At 41.1% G+C, this 16,243-nt stretch overlaps 1 protein-coding gene and 2 pseudogenes across 2 annotated transcripts; all 3 read left to right on the top strand.

Moving 5' to 3' along the window:
• The first annotated feature begins 1,258 nt into the window (after positions 1-1,258).
• On the top strand, positions 1,259-6,670 carry LOC148689290 (receptor-like protein kinase FERONIA pseudogene; annotated as a pseudogene). The gene has a single exon (XR_015958112.1). The product of XR_015958112.1 is annotated as a receptor-like protein kinase FERONIA pseudogene (transcript).
• Positions 6,671-8,491: 1,821 nt separating this feature from the next.
• LOC137749429 (receptor-like protein kinase FERONIA) lies at positions 8,492-9,571 on the top strand. Its single transcript, XM_088688422.1, is given in 3 exon segments — positions 8,492-8,582; positions 8,585-8,909; positions 8,911-9,571. Coding segments are annotated over 3 exon segments (1,077 nt in total).
• Positions 9,572-10,122: 551 nt separating this feature from the next.
• LOC148689289 (receptor-like protein kinase FERONIA pseudogene) lies at positions 10,123-11,196 on the top strand (annotated as a pseudogene).
• The last annotated feature ends 5,047 nt before the right edge of the window (positions 11,197-16,243 follow it).

Genomic DNA, 16,243 nt, shown 5'->3' with positions numbered 1-16,243 from the left:
ACTCTGGTCGATGACATCACCCTTCAGTGTGGCTTTACAGCGACCAAGTCAACATTAACTTTTTATATGTCAATCGTTTATGTGTACTTAAAATCAAAGATACATGTAATCGCAAAATGCATCGATGCTAACAAAAATCTGTGTGCATAATATCATCACCTCACCACAAAGGTCACATTGCAAAAGAGACATGCTTGTTAAAACGACGTTTACTAACTCATAGCTGGATACCATTTGACGGGTTGTTTGTAACTTGCTAGTGGTGAGACTTTTCTACCAAGCATTATCCATAAGAATATATAACAAGTTAAACAACACAATCTCTACTTGTTTGGAAAAGTATACAAGCAAACAACCCACCATACATAAAAACTTGTGGCAAAGACTTTGACTCTTCAAGTCCACTACCACTACCCTTTGTGTATAGTCTATTAACGTTACTGTTGATGATTGAGAATCTTTAATTTAGAGGAAAACTAATGAAAATGGCTTGAGAACTTTGAGTTTTAACGATAAAGACAAAATAAAGGGTAAAGTGAATAGTACTATGATTGACTTTTTAGTGTAAAAATATGGTTTTTCGTTAAAGTGAACAGTACCGGGAGGTTTTCGTTAAAGTTCCCTTAATTTAGACCACACATGCATTCAAAGTCTTTGATCCATGAAAGAGAGACTTAAATGAAACAAATTCAGGGTAATTGTCACATAATGAACTACTAATACAAGTTAAGTCGAAGAAAATACCAATTCAAGTAAAGAAGTTGATTTGACAAAAATTACTTTTAATTTAACAAATGTTTTATTATAAAATAACCAAAATGATTGATGGTGAACAACTTCAAAAATCACTTCTATCAATTTAAAATCTTAAAACACAATATAAATAATTATGTTAATTTCCACGACCACTTAGCTAAAAAGCTTAATCCTTTATAAAGTGGCCGGAGAAGTCACTCCTCCATTAAATTTTCTCTCATGCCCAAGGTTCTAAAAGATGTTAGGCGTTAGTCCGGTAGCAAGCTGGGGCCTAACGCCTAGGCGCCTAGGAGGCTAGCCGGGGTCTAAGCGGGCACCTATGTGATAGCCCGTCCCGAATTATTTGTACCGTAGGTGCGAAAAGACTAAAAGGCCCTTGGACGTTAATTGGTGTTGTGGGGTGTTGTTTAGTTGTTTCTTTTGGTTGTTGATTCATCTAGGACCACACACCCACACACACACACCTATACCACACTCCCGTGCCTTCTCTCTCTCTTTCTCTTCCCTCTTTCGATTTTCTGCAACGTCTGTACAAGTCGTACGGCCAACACCAAACCAACCCATTTATGTGCAGATCGAGCTCATGTTTAGTACCATCACCTTCATCTCGTCATCACGAACTCATCTATACCAGTTTTTAGACGTGAAACCCTCGAAAACCTAAGAACCAGGGAACCCCGATTTTGTGCACTGTTCATGCACACGTGATCGTGGGGGTTTTAGAAGTTTTTAAGGTCATAGGGAGCTTTAGAACACTCTCACGAAGGTCGGGGAAGAAAGTTGGACGTCGGGAAGGCCAGGAGTGGCGAGTTGCAGTTTTGGCCGAAATTTCATGGTTTCTCCGACGAGATTCCGTGAATTTAAGGGCTTCAAAGTGGTAAGATTTTGTTCTACTCATTATAAGCTTCATTTTGGTACCAATTTCATGGAATTCGGCGAGAATTCGAGTTGCAAACGACGGCGGCCGGCGAGACTCACCGGAGAAGACAAGGGAATATTTCGTTAAGTTAACGGAATATTCTTAACGGCGTCAGGTTAGTTTTAACTGTATGTTCTATTTTTGGACGGAATATTCCCTAACGCCGTTAGGGTTACCACACGTGTGCCAGGCACGTGCCCGCGCGTGGCCGGCGCGTCTGGCAGTGCCTTGGCCGGCGCGTGGGTGGTTGAAAAATTATTTTAAAAATATGGGGATATTTGTGAGGTTGAGTAGATCACGTTGGTGTATTCACACACCCCATTTGAGCATTGTATGAGAAGTTATTACCTAGTTTTGGTTATGTGCTTTAAATTGACATTTTTATAGTTGTTTCGCATATATGTGAGACCTATCCTGAGGACGAGCGCAGTCACTCGAGGTAATGGGGTTACGACCCTTCCACATATTAGTGAGTGGGCTTTTGGTTTTTCGTATATACCTATATACTTGTGGGTTTTCCCAGAAAATGATATGGAATGTTTATATGTTTTAAATGCCATGCATAGCGTTTGCTTATTTATTTATGCATTAGTAGTTGCATATATTGCTGCGGACGCACAAGTAAATGTCAGGTAAGTTTATAGTTTATGATTGTGAATTAGTGGTTATGTGAGATGCATAGAGAGTTCATAACCTGCACCCCCGGTGTTAGTGCTCCCGCCCAGAGTAGGGCACAGTCCTTCACGTGATGTTCACCTCCCGTACCACGCGCTCATCTTGGATCCAAGTTAGGTGCACAGTCCTATCGTACAGACCACTATAGGTGGTTCCGACTCGTAGGTGACCCGCGATTATTCGCCCAGTCTTCACGTGATCGTAGCACTTGAGCGTATTTATTTACATCCAGTCCTGTCATACAGACCACTTTAGGTGGTCCCGACTCGTGTACAGGTATAGTTAGTGGGTTAGGGATTTGAGCTCTAGATTCAACCGTACAGGTCACGTTAGGTGACTCCGGTTGACATGTTACTTGCATTGATTGACATTACCTGGGTTACTTACATTTTATGTGGAGGCATTCGACATGGCATATTTTTGAACATGTTTTCGATATATGTGTATATTCTATTTTCTGGGAAACTATATAGGTTTTACGGCGAGGGGTTAGAACTTTTGATAATGAAATGATTTTGAAAAGCTTTGTTTTTGCCCACTCACACTTTCTGTTTTGCGCCCCTCCAGGTTCTAGATAGAAGTAGCTTTGGTGGTTCACAAAGACTTGACAGTGGTTCTGACAGAACATCACAAATGTAGGATCACCTTTGAGTGTTGTGTAATTAGTATTCTTCTTCTGGACTGTACTTAGGTTTTCTGTGCTCTAATTATGTTTATCACACTTAGTCTTACATTAGTGTGTTACCTTAACTAGTTTATTTAGTAATTTGGTTTTTATTTATTCGTACTTTTATTATTATCTTTTGCTTCCGCACTGTGCACATGGCTATGTCACTCTCACGTGACAGCCAGCACGCCTTGAGTTCGGTCGGGGTGTGTCAACCTAGGCGGACTAGACGGATTCAAGTAAATCCATTATATTTCGTGTAAATAAGTGTCTGTTTATACTTAAAAATATATATAATTTCTTCATAAACTACAAAATAGAATAACATATGTATTAAAACATAATAAAAACATGAAGAACACTCATATAGTGTGTGCTCATTTAAGTATTCAACAAGTCTCTTACAATTTATTGAAAAGAATTTAATGCAAATTGAAAGTTATCTATTTTCTGTCTAAGTAAGTTGAAACCTAGGCAGGTGCCTAGGTGGGTCTGGGCGGGCTAGGTGGGTGCCTCAGCTGGTATGTGCGTCATTTCTTAATTTTCAAACGCCTATGCATTAATCGGGACGGTGACTAGCCGCCTAGTGCCTAGACAGTGATAGGCGGATATTTTTAGAACAGTGCTCATGCTCCACTACTTTTGTTTTGCCCTAGATTTTCAATAATTGTGCATTCAAACAATAATATAACAACTCAAAGTAGAGGACAAGACAAGCTGCTTTAACATTCGCCAGAAATTTGGTGAAAAAAAAAAAAAAAAAATTAAACCTCTGAACTTTCAAACACCCAGTTTTCCAATTACAACCAAGCACTTCACCATTAAAGTATTCAAAATCCAGTTAGAAGTTTAATTATGAATGGAATTTTGTTAAGCTTACGACAATAAGCAGCAACAGATTCCCCCGTTTCCAAATTGGAGCAAACACCTTACCATGAAACCCAATCTTGCTCATCTGTTCCTTACCCTGTTTCTGCAAATCATAACCCTACACGTGGCCGGAGATTCACCCTCTGTCTACAAACCGGTCGATGACATCACCCTACAGTGCGGCTTTTACGGCCACCTAGTCAACCAACAGGACGGACGAACTTGGAGTGGCGATATCAACTCAAAATTCTTCCCCTCCCAAGCAGCTGTCAGCTCATCCGTATTCGAAGCAGCAACCGCGATCTCCTCCTCCATTCAAATGATTTACACCACAGCTCGGCTCTCTCGCTCCGAATTTACGTACACGTTTCCACTCACCAGCGGCCAAAAGTTCATCCGCTTGTACTTCTACCCCACTTCCTACGCCGTCGAGTTCGACCGATCTAAATCCCTCTTCTCAGTCGAAGCCGGCGGCTTTACCCTTCTCCGCGACTTCAACGCCTCCGTCACCGCCGACGCTTCCTCGTCGGAGACAGTATCAAGGGAGTTCTGTCTCAACATTGCATCCGAACAGAGCTTGAACATCACGTTCACTCCGAGTAGAGCAAGTCCAGATGCCTATGCCTTCATCAATGGAATCGAAATCGTGTCCATGCCCGACAATCTTTATTACACTCCGCCGCAAAGCGCAGATGGGGCTGTTCTCGTAGGCAGCATAAACCCGTATCCGATCGAAAATAACACCGCCATGGAGATGGTCTACCGGATCAACGTCGGCGGATCTCAGCTCTCGCAGGACACTGGAATCTACAGAAACTGGGATGGTATTCAAGTGGAGGACAAGTATTTGGACGATTTGAGTAAAAATTTTAGTGTTCTGCCGCAAAACATTAGTATTGAGCTCGACTTTTCGGAAATTCCGAAGTACTCTGCTCCGGAAGATGTTTACCGAACCGGTCGGTCGATGGGGTGGAACAAAACCATAAACAAGAGCTATAATCTCACCTGGGGGTTTCCGGTAGATTCTATGTTTAATTACTTTATTCGGCTTCATTTTTGTGAGTTCGAAGGTGATGTTACATTGCCCAGGGACCGGCTGTTTCAAATCTTCATCGCCAATCAGACGGCGGAGCCGATGGCGGATGTAATCACGTGGAGCGGCGGTAATGGGAAGCCGGTGTACAAAGACTACGTCGTTTTCGTGCCTGCAGGCGCAGGAAGTAAAAAGAAAGTTCATCTCTTTCTTGCATTGCAAGCCACCCCAAAAGATTGGTTGACCAAGTACAACGATGCAATCTTGAACGGACTCGAGATCTTCAAGCTCAGTGATTCAAAGAGGAATCTCGCGGGACCAAACCCCGACCCGCCTCTCGAAATAGCTCAGCCAGCGCGCCCCAAAGTTTCCGACAAGAAATCGATTCCTCTGCTTGCCATCATCGCCGGTGTAGTTTCAGGTGTGTTTGTTTTAGCCTCTGTGTTCGGATTGTTGGTTTTCCGGAGAGGAAGAAAAGTCAAGGACTCAAGCTCCGGGCAAGGAACAAAGTGGGGTCCATTTTCTTTTTCGACGACCAAGTCAACCAAGACTCGCGGCTCTTCTTTACCGTCCGATTTGTGTCGCTACTTTTCACTGGCGGAGATCAAAGCCGCCACCCAAAACTTCAGCCAGAGTTTCATTGTTGGTGTTGGCGGCTTTGGTCACGTGTACAAAGGGCATATCGACGGCGGGGCCACTCCTGTTGCAATCAAACGGCTGAAACCCGAGTCATCGCAAGGAGCCCACGAGTTCAAGACAGAAATCGAGCTGCTTTCACAACTCAGACACCGCAATTTGGTGTCTCTCATTGGCTATTGTACTGATAAACATGAGATGATTTTGGTGTACGATTATATGTCACGTGGGACACTTGCCGACCATCTCTACCACACCGATAACCCACCTCTCTCCTGGGGACAACGACTCCAAATTTGCATTGGCGCCGCGCGAGGGTTGCGCTACCTTCACAGTGATGCCCAGGGCACTATCATCCACCGTGATGTGAAGAGCACAAACATTTTATTGGATGAGAAATGGGTGGCCAAGGTTTCGGATTTTGGATTGTCGAAAATGGGCACGACCACCATGTCCAAGACCCACATCAGCACAGTCGTGAAAGGCAGTTTTGGGTATTTAGACCCAGAATACTACCGACGTCAACAACTGACGGTGAAGTCCGATGTGTACTCTTTCGGTGTAGTGTTGTGTGAAGTACTGTGCGCAAAACCAGCTGTGGTGCATGCAGCGGAGACAAGGCAAATGAACTTGGCTGAGTGGACCAAGAGCTGTCATCACGACGGGGAACTTAATCAAATCATTGATCCGAACATGAAGGGTAAGATTGAAACCGAGTGTTTGAACAAGTATGTGGAAATTGCTATGAGTTGCATCAATGATATTAGGATGGAAAGGCCGTCAATGAACGACGTTGTGAAGGGGCTTGAGTTTGCATTGGAACAACATCAGAACTGCGGTGAAAGGAACAACGAGGATGCCTTTGCTAGCGTGCCAGGTTGCGCTACGAATGAATCCGTTCAGTGCATATCTGAGACGATCTTCTCAGAGATCAACGATCCGAATGGGAGATGATGAGCAACATTAGAGTAATCTGGCTAGACTTAAAGGCTATGGGTAAGCCTGACCATGATATGAGTATGTTTTTTCTTATATACTGTGTTTGAACCCAATTGAATGCTGAATCACTTGCAGTGCCTGCCATTGCGTTATATTGCAGAACTATTTCTACAAACTGACTGCACTTATGACCACACAATAGCGGGAGAAACTTAAAAGTGCTTCTAGATAGAAGCATTTTCTAAACAAGCACATGCTAAGTGCTTCTCTAAAAAGCACTCCCAAGTATTTTTCCAAGAAACACACTGATTTTAGTAAAACCTTGTGTATTTTTAATAAAAGCACTTGTCAACAAAAGTGCTTACAAAAACAGTTTCATACGATCCCCAATTTGGCTGGAATGTGCTCCATTACAACTTCCGAACAAGTTAATGGTTTATGATTGTGAATTAGTGGTTATGTGAGATGCATAGAGAGCTCATAACCTGCACCCCCAGTATTAGTGCTCCCGCCCAGAGTAGGGCACAGTTCTTCAGGTGATGTTGGCCTCCCTCACCACACGCTCATCTTGGATCCAAGTTAGGTGCACAGTTTTGTCGTACAGACCACTATAGGTGGTTCCGACTCGTAGGTGACCCGCAATTATTCGCCTAGTCTTCACGTGATCGTAGCACTTGAGCGTATTTATTTACATCCAATCCTGTCGTATACACCACTTTAGGTGGTTCCGACTCGTGTGCAGGTATAGTTAGTGAGTTGGGGATTTGAGCTCTAGATTCAGCCGTACAAGTCACGTTAGGTGACTCCGGTTGACATGTTACTTGCTTTGATTGACATTACCTGGGTTACTTACATTTTATGCGGAGGCATTCGACATGGCATATTTTTTAACATGTTTTCGATATATGTGTATATTCTATTTTCTGGGAAACTATACAAGTTTTACGGCGAGGGGTTAGAGCTTTTGATAATGAAATGCTTTTGAAAAGCTTTGTTTTTGCCCACTCACACTTTCTATTTTGCGCCCTTCCAGGTTCTAGTTAGAAGTAGCTTTGGTGGTTTACAAGGACTTGACGGTAGTTCTGACAGAACATCACATATGTAGGATCACCTTTGGGTGTTATGTAATTAGTATTCTTCTTCTGGACTGCACTTAGGTTTTATGTGCTTTGATCATGTTTATCACACTTATTCTTACATTAGTGTGTTACCTTAACTAGTTTATTTAGTAGTTTGGTTTTTATTTATTCGTACTTTTATTATTATCTTTTGCTTCCGCACTGTGCACATGGCTACATCACTCTCACGTGACAGCCAGCACGCCTTGATTTCGGTCGGGGTGTGTCAACCTAGGCGGACTAGGCAGATTTAAGTAAATCCATTATATTTCGTGTAAATAAATGTCTGTTTATACTTAAAATATATATAATTTCTTCATAAACTACAAAATAGAATAACATATGTATTAAAACATAATAAAAACATGGAGAACACTTATTTAGTGTGTGCTCATTTAAGTATTCAACAAATCTCTTACAATTTATTAAAAAGAATTAAATGCAAATTGAAAGTTATCTATTTTCTGTCTAAGTAAGTTGCAACCTAGACAGGTGCCTAGGTGGATCTGAACAGACTATGTGGGCGCCTCAGCTGGTCTATGAATCATTTCTTAATTTTTAGAACAGTGCTCATGCTCCACTACTTTTGTTTTGCCCTAGATTTTCAATAATTGTGCATTCAAACAATAATATATCAACTCAAAGTAGAGGACAAGACAAGCTGCTTTAATATTCACCAGAAATTTGGTGAAAAAAAAAAAAAAAAAAAAAAAACTCTGAACTTTCAAACAACCAGTTTTCCAATTGCAACTAAGCACTTCACCATTAAAGTATTCAAAATCCAGTTAGAAGTTTAATTATGAATGGAATTTTGTTAAGCTTACGACAATAAGCAGCAACAGATTCCCCCGTTTCCAAATTGCAGCAAACACCTTACCATGAAACCCAATCTTTCTCATCTGTTCCTTACCCTGTTTCTGCAAATCATAACCCTACACGTGGCCGGAGACTCACCCACTGTTTACAAACCGGCGACCAAGTCAACCAACAGGACGGACGAAATTGGAGTGGCGATATCAACTCAAAATTCTTCCCCTTCCAAGCAGCTGGCAGCTCATCCGTATGCAAAGCAGCAACCCCGATCTCCTCCTCCAGCCAAGTGCCTTACACCACAGCTCGGCTCTCTCGCTCCGAATTTACGTACACGTTTCCACTCACCAGCGGCCAAAAGTTCATCCGCTTGTACTTCTACCCCACTTTCTACGCCGCCGAGTTCGACCGATCTAAATCCCTCTTCTCAGTCGAAGCCGGCGGCTTTACCCTTCTCCGCGACTTCAACGCCTCCGTCACCGCCGACAGTATTAAGGGAGTTCTGTCTCAACATTGCATCCGAACAGAGCTTGAACATCACGTTCACTCCGAGCAGAGCAAGTCCAGATGCCTATGCCTTCATCAATGGAATCGAAATCGTGTCCATGCCCGACAATCTTTATTACACTCCGCCGCAAAGCGCAGATGGGGCTGTTTCCGTAGGTAGCATAAACCCGTATCCGATCGAAAATAACACTGCCATGGAGATGGTCTACCGGATCAACGTCGGCGGATCTCAGCTCTCGTTCAATAAGGACACTGGAATGTACAGAAACTGGGATGGTATTCAAGTGGAGGACAACTATTTGGACGATTTGAGTAAAAATTTTAGTGTTCTGCCGCAAAACAGTAGTATTGAGCTCGACTTTTCGGAAATTCCGGAGTACTCTGCTCCGGAAGAAGTTTAACGAACCAGTCGGTCGATGGGGAGGAACAAAACCATAAACAAGAGCTATAATCTCACCTGGGGGTTTCCGGTAGATTCTACGTTTTATTACTTTATTCGGCTTCATTTTTGTGAGTTCGAAGGTGATGTTACATTGCCCAGGGACCGGCTGTTTCAAATCTTCATCTCCAATCAGACGGCGGAGCAGATGGCGGATGTACAAAGACTAAGTCGTTTTCGTGCCTGCAAGCGCCGGAAGTAAAAAGAAAGTTCATCTCTTTCTTGCATTGCAAGCCACCCCAAAAGATTGGTTGACAAAGTACAACAATGCAATCTTGAACGGACTCGAGATCTTCAAGCTCAGTGATTCAAAGAGGAATCTCGCCGGACCAAACCCTGACCCGCCTCTCGAAATAGCTCAGCCAGAGCGCCCCAAAGTTTCCGACAAGAAATCGATTCCTCTGCTTGCCATCATCGCCGGTGTAGTTTCAGGTGTGTTTGTTTTAGCCTCTGTGTTCGGATTTTTGGTTTTCCGGAGAGGAAGAAAAGTCAAGGACTCAAGCTCCGGGCAAAGAACAAAGTGGGGTCCATTTTCTTTTTCGACGACCAAGTCAACCCAGACTCGCGGCTCTTCTTTACCGTCCGATTTGTGTCGCTACGTTTCACTGGCGGAGATCAAAGCCGCCACCCAAGACTTCGACAGTGTTTTCATTATTGGCGTCGGCGGTTTCGGACACGTCTACAAAGGAAATGTCAACATGGATGGTGGGTTGCGCCCTGTAGCAATCAAGCGGCTGAAATCGGAGTCGTCGCATGGGAGCTCGCGAGTTCAAGACGGAGATCGACATGCTATCCCAACTCCGCCACGTCCATCTGGTGCCGCTCGTCGGGTACTGTATGGACGACGGCGAGATGATCTTGGTGTACGACTACATGGCGCATGGGACCCTCCGCGACCATCTCTACAATACCAATAATCCGCCTCTACCGTGGGATCAACGGCTACAGATTTGTATCGGGGCGGCGCTTGGGTTGCACTACCTTCACACAGGTGCGAAGTACACGATCATTCATCGAGATGTAAAGAGCACAAATATCTTATTGGATGAGAAATGGGTGGCCAAAGTTTCGGATTTTGGACTTTCAAAAATGGGGTCCGCTACCGTGTCTCAGACCCATATCAGCACGGTGGTGAAGGGTAGTTTCGGATATTTGGACCCTGAATACTACCATCGTCAACAATTGACGGAGAAGTCTGACGTGTACTCATTTGGAGTAGTGTTGTGCGAAGTACTGTGTGCGAGGCCAGCTTTGATTCGTACGGCGGAGAAAAAGCAAATGAGTTTGGCTGAGTGGACTAAAATCTGTCACCGGAATGGGAAACTTGATCAGATCATAGATTCGAGCTTAAGGGGTAAGATTGGAAATGCATGTTTGAAAAAGTACGTTGAGATTGCGGTGAGTTGCATGCATGACAGTGGAATCGAACGACCGTCAATGAATGATGTTGTGTGGGGGCTTGAGTTTGCTCTGCAGCTTCAGCAGAGCGTTGGAGGGGATTCAAATTCGGACGATGAAATGGGCGGTGGAGATGACGTTGAGAGTGTGACTGGGAGCGATGTAGGGTTTATTAGCTGGGAGGAGTCGTCGGACTTGAAGCAGAGCAGGGTGAGCAAGACTAGTAGTGATCATAATTCTACTACTAATGAATCGATTAAAGGAATGTCTGGGACTGTCTTCTCTGAGATCAACGATCCCAATGGAAGGTGATGGTTGATTGAGCAACGTTTTTAATCCGTTAGTGTTAATCTATTAAGCTTGGACTCGAACATATAAATTGTATTAATCTAATATGATATATGCTATAATTTGTCAACAGAATTCGTATGTAGTTTTGTTGTTTCTTAAATTATCCGCAATTAAATTTTGAAGTAGTCTAAACAATTAGGTGTTGGTCTTATGGTACTTCTATTTCAAATGTTGATGGAGAAGTTAGCTAGGTTGTAGTTGAGAAAAAAATCGTATTTAACTTTAAAATATTTAAATTCTGATAAATATTGAAAAATCATTAAGCCAACACATATGAAACATATACAAAAAGCAAGTGATTCTTTACCATAGTAGTGAGAAGGTGTTGAGCCTTTACATGATGTGAAAAAAAAAAAAAACAAACAAACAAACAAACACACACACATACAAAAGCAATTAATACATCAATTAGCACAATTAATACAACAACAATTAAGACAAATTGGAAGAATTGTAGGAGAAAAGTGAGTTTTGTGTGGATATTTAAACAAATACATAGGTATTTATAGAGTTTTTGGGTGAATTTTGAGTTAAATATTGTTTTTTAATTATTTAGCTGTTGGATTTAAATTTAGACTATTAGATTTTTTTTTTTTTACTGTTATCATATTCGATCTCATCCCGTTAGATTCAATAAATTTATAAATATAAAACAAAAATATTAACTAAATTAAATGTGGAGCATTCAATAACGAATTACCCATTTGAATTTCAGCAATTGATCAAACCGTATACTCATTTAATCGTAACCGTTTCGTTTATCGATTTACTCCTTTTTTTAATCCGTTTATCTTTCATTTTTTTACCTTTTACCCCTCTTTTTAGCCGTCTATATGTTTTTTATTTTTTACCTTGAAAATTAAAAAAGTACTTACAACATTTAATCCCGACATATATGTTATAATACATAACAACAAAATTTTTACTTGAAGAAAACCTTAATTTATACGTGTCGCTGATCATGCCAAACATTTATAAGGTTTACCTTTTCGAATGAACTCAATGTTTGACGATGAACCCTTAGGTCGCTTTTAGTGTTTAAAATTAGTATCCATTTCTTTCTTACACATGCATCGAAACTAAATAATTATTCAATCAAGTTCAACTAGACACCGGACAAACCCAAGCATTCAACAGAATCCTCAGGAAACATACATGAAATTTTCTTACAAACCACCTAATCAATTTAATAACAAACTTGAAGTATTGCTGAATTATTATTATTATTAAACTAAATGTGTACCACAAAACCAAATGTCTCTATCTGATAACCCTTTTGATACATTTACATTCCAAATGTACCGAGAAATACAAAAAATCAAATTCACTATAAAACTAAATGTGTCCATATTATAGGTAACTAGATGTAGCTATATAATCAAACAAATCTTTATTATGTGTTAGGTCTTCTAAATAATAAAATCTGACAATTTTTTTTATAAATATTATACTATATTCACAAAAAAAAAAGGTAAAATTATAACAAACAATAAAAAAATGCATAGAGATGGATAATAAATGCATAAATATAGGGATAAGAGGAAAAGAAAAAAAAAAACGAAATGTTTAGGAAAAGTCTTGAAAAACTGAAATTCTAAACAAAATAAACTTATGTGAAAAACTGAAATTAATAACCAAAATTTTAGGAAAATGCTTGATCAAATTTTCAAAAGGAGTGTATGTTTAGTCTAAAAAATTAAAAAACAAGAGCCTATATCAAAACGCCTCAATTATTAATTGCTTCTTGACTTGGAGAGAGCTTCCTTGAGTCAATGTGTCATTTGGTAGAGATATATGACACACCCCGTCCCGAAGGAGGGCATGCTGGCCGTCACGTGAGAGTGACGTAACCATTTACACAGTACGGAAGCTTTAAAGATACAATTTCTAAGATGAAACACCCAAAGGTGAGTCCTAATTTTTGGCCATTCTGTCAGAACACCGTTGGATTCCTCGTAGCCACCAAGCTCTGATATCTTAAACCTGGAGGGGCGCAAAACAAAATTGAGTGGGTCAGCAAAACAAACTTATTCAGAACCTTCTTTTCTCTTTGAATATACTAACCCCTCGCCGTAAAATAAGTATAGTTTCCCAGAAAATAAACATATATACGTATGTATAAATATGCCAAACATGCTCAAGGGTATATCATTCATGCTCAAGAATATGCCATGTCGGAAACTCATAATGAAATGTAAGTGCTCAAGCATAACTCACATCAATAACATATAATCTGGCAGCCGGGAGTCACCTAACGTGACCTGTACGGCTGCATATAGAGCTCAAATCTCAAACTCAATAACTGAATCTGCACACGAGTCGGAACCACCTAACGTGGTTTGTACGACAAGACTGGGTGTAATATATATACGCTCTAGTGCTACGATCACGTGAAGACTGTGCGAATAATCGCGGGTCACCTACGAGTCGGAACCACCTAATGTGGTCTGTACGACAAGACTGTGCACCTAACTTGGATCCAAGCTGAGCGTGTGGTGCGGGTGAACATCACGTGAAGGACTGTACCCTGGCCACGGGCGGGAGCACTAACACCGGGGGTGCAGATTATGAGCTCTCTAAGCATCTCAAGCTACTACTGAATACAAACATGAATACCACTTACCTGGCACTTACCTGTGCGTCCACAGCACCAAATACACATATATAATTGTATGCCACTACTAATGCATGTGATGATAGTATTTCAATCGTATTCCAAACGTATTTCATACGTATATCAAATGTATTTTGTACGTATATCAAATGTATATTAAATGTAGTTTACCTGGACCTCCTCAGCACCATGCAACAGTATGCATAATTATGGTAATGCACATATTAAAATATGATGCATATATGACAGGATATTTAATTCGTATTTCTTTTAAAATACGTTTTCTGGGAAATACGTCAAGCATACGTATATATATATATATACTGAAAAATAACTGCCCACTCACTGATAAGTAGCCGATTCGTAACCCTCACGCCTAGTTTGGTTACATTCGTCGTCCGTACAAGTTTCACCTATAAAAGAATAATTATAAAATCATCAATTAAACGCACATACACAAACATTCGTCCATAACTTTCTCATACGTTGCTCAATTTGGGTGTATGAATATACCACGGTGATCTACACGACGTCACGAACACGTGACAATTTTCAGAACTCAATTTGGAGCTCTCACGCACCCCCACGCGCCCTGTTCACGCGCTGCCCACGCGCGCGTCTTCTTTCTCGCGTCGCCGGAGGTGGGTGTTTTGCCGGAATTTCTGGGTAAACTTCAAAGTGTCATAACTTCTTCATTTCTTAACCATTTTCGACGTACTATATATCAAAATGAAGGTATTGACGAGACGAACACATCCATACCTGCCTTGACCCCTAACTCGCCGTGGGTTCGCCGGAAAAAGCCCCGAAAGCTCCGGCCAAACGTTGAACTTGTCGTTCTCCGTGTTCCTACGTCCATTTTTCACGTAATTTATACCAAAATGAAGCCCTAATCATAATCTACCACGTTGGACTAGTTTTAGGGCCTAAAAACAACGGAATCAAACTTTTCCAAAAATACGAAAATTCGGCCGAACTTACAGTTCGTGATCCCGACGTCCAAATCCTTCAAACGAAGCACTCTGAGGCTCCTTAGGACCTGACCAAGCTTCCTACAAGCTTCAAAATCCCAAAAACATCAAGTTTTACGTGTGCATGAACAGTGCACACGCACACGCACAGTGAAATTGAAATCCATGTTTTCCGAAGTGAAACTCACCTAAAATTGGTACCATCGCGTTCGTGTGGTCTTCAGGAGTACGATGGTGGTCTTAGATCCTTCGTTGGTATAATTTTAGGGTGGTTTTGTGTGTGGTCCGTGTGAGTTCGAAGGAGAGAGAGAGAACTGAGAGAGAATGAGAGATTTGTGAGGGAGGAGAGAGAGAGGTACAAGGTACGGGAATGGGGGAGAGATTTGAGGGATGTGGGGTTCCTACCCAATCCCCAAATCATCAAGTTATAACATATAAACCTAGTTCTAAGTCTTAAATTTAAGTCCCTAAAACTAATGAATATTCCAATTAACATTAGTTTAGGAACTTCAGGTAAAAACCAATGCCAACTTTACGCCCCTTAGTCCCGTTTAAGGGCATCTTCGTAACTTCACGTCCTCGGAATTAAAAATTCCGGGACGGGTTGTGACAATCTTCCCTCCTTATAGAATTTCGTCCCCGAAATTCCAACAACCAACTAAATCATCTATACTCATACAATAGCTTCGGGTAAATCTCTCTCATCCGATTCTCCTTCTCCCACGTAATTTCTTCCACTGACTGCTTTCTTCACAAATTCTTTACCAATTACACTGTCTTAATTCTCAATACATTCTTTTTCCAATCCAAAGTCGTCCTTGGTTCCTCAACCAGTCTAATCCGGATTAATTCTCAATAGTTGCATGGAGTTTAGGCAACTAGTGACAACGCATCGAAATATAATACATTATGCACCTTAGCCAATTCTGAAGACATCACCACTTGTATGCAACTTCATCGATTCCTTTAGTGGTTAAAAACGGTCTGATGTGTTTAAGACTTATTTTGTCTCCTTTCCAAATCTCATTATTTCTTTTCGTGATGAAATTTCTAAAAAATGTTAAATCATGAAACACATCATGCTCTTACAATAACTCTGGAAGTAATTCAAGCAACTTCACTTACTCTTCGATGATCACATAAAGTCCGATGTACTTAGGACTTAATTTGCTTTCCTTTCCCAGCCGAATCATACTTTTCTAAAGTGAAAACTTCAAAATTATAAGATCATCTACGTTAAACACTCGATTAGTGACATGTTCAACTATTAATCTCTTTTGCCATTCCTGGCTACTCTCAGGTTAAACTTAATCACCTGAATACTTTGAGAAGACTCATCCATAGTTTCAGGGCCTACCAAAACTCTTTCGTGATCGAATCTTCTCTATCCAGAAGCATTTCTTCCACAAATCAGCAAAAATCGACACATTTCATGGTCCTTATGGCGTTACATCGGAAACTGCGCAACTAACATACTTAAGAAACTCAGCAGTTCCGTAACCCAAATCTCTTCTCCATAAAACATATAAGTACTGTTGCA

Source organism: Pyrus communis, chromosome 17, assembly GCF_041283825.1.
Source record: "Pyrus communis isolate YQ-2024b chromosome 17, ASM4128382v1, whole genome shotgun sequence".
Classification (NCBI taxonomy): Eukaryota; Viridiplantae; Streptophyta; class Magnoliopsida; order Rosales; family Rosaceae; genus Pyrus; species Pyrus communis.
This window is presented reverse-complemented; position numbering and strand designations above follow the sequence as displayed.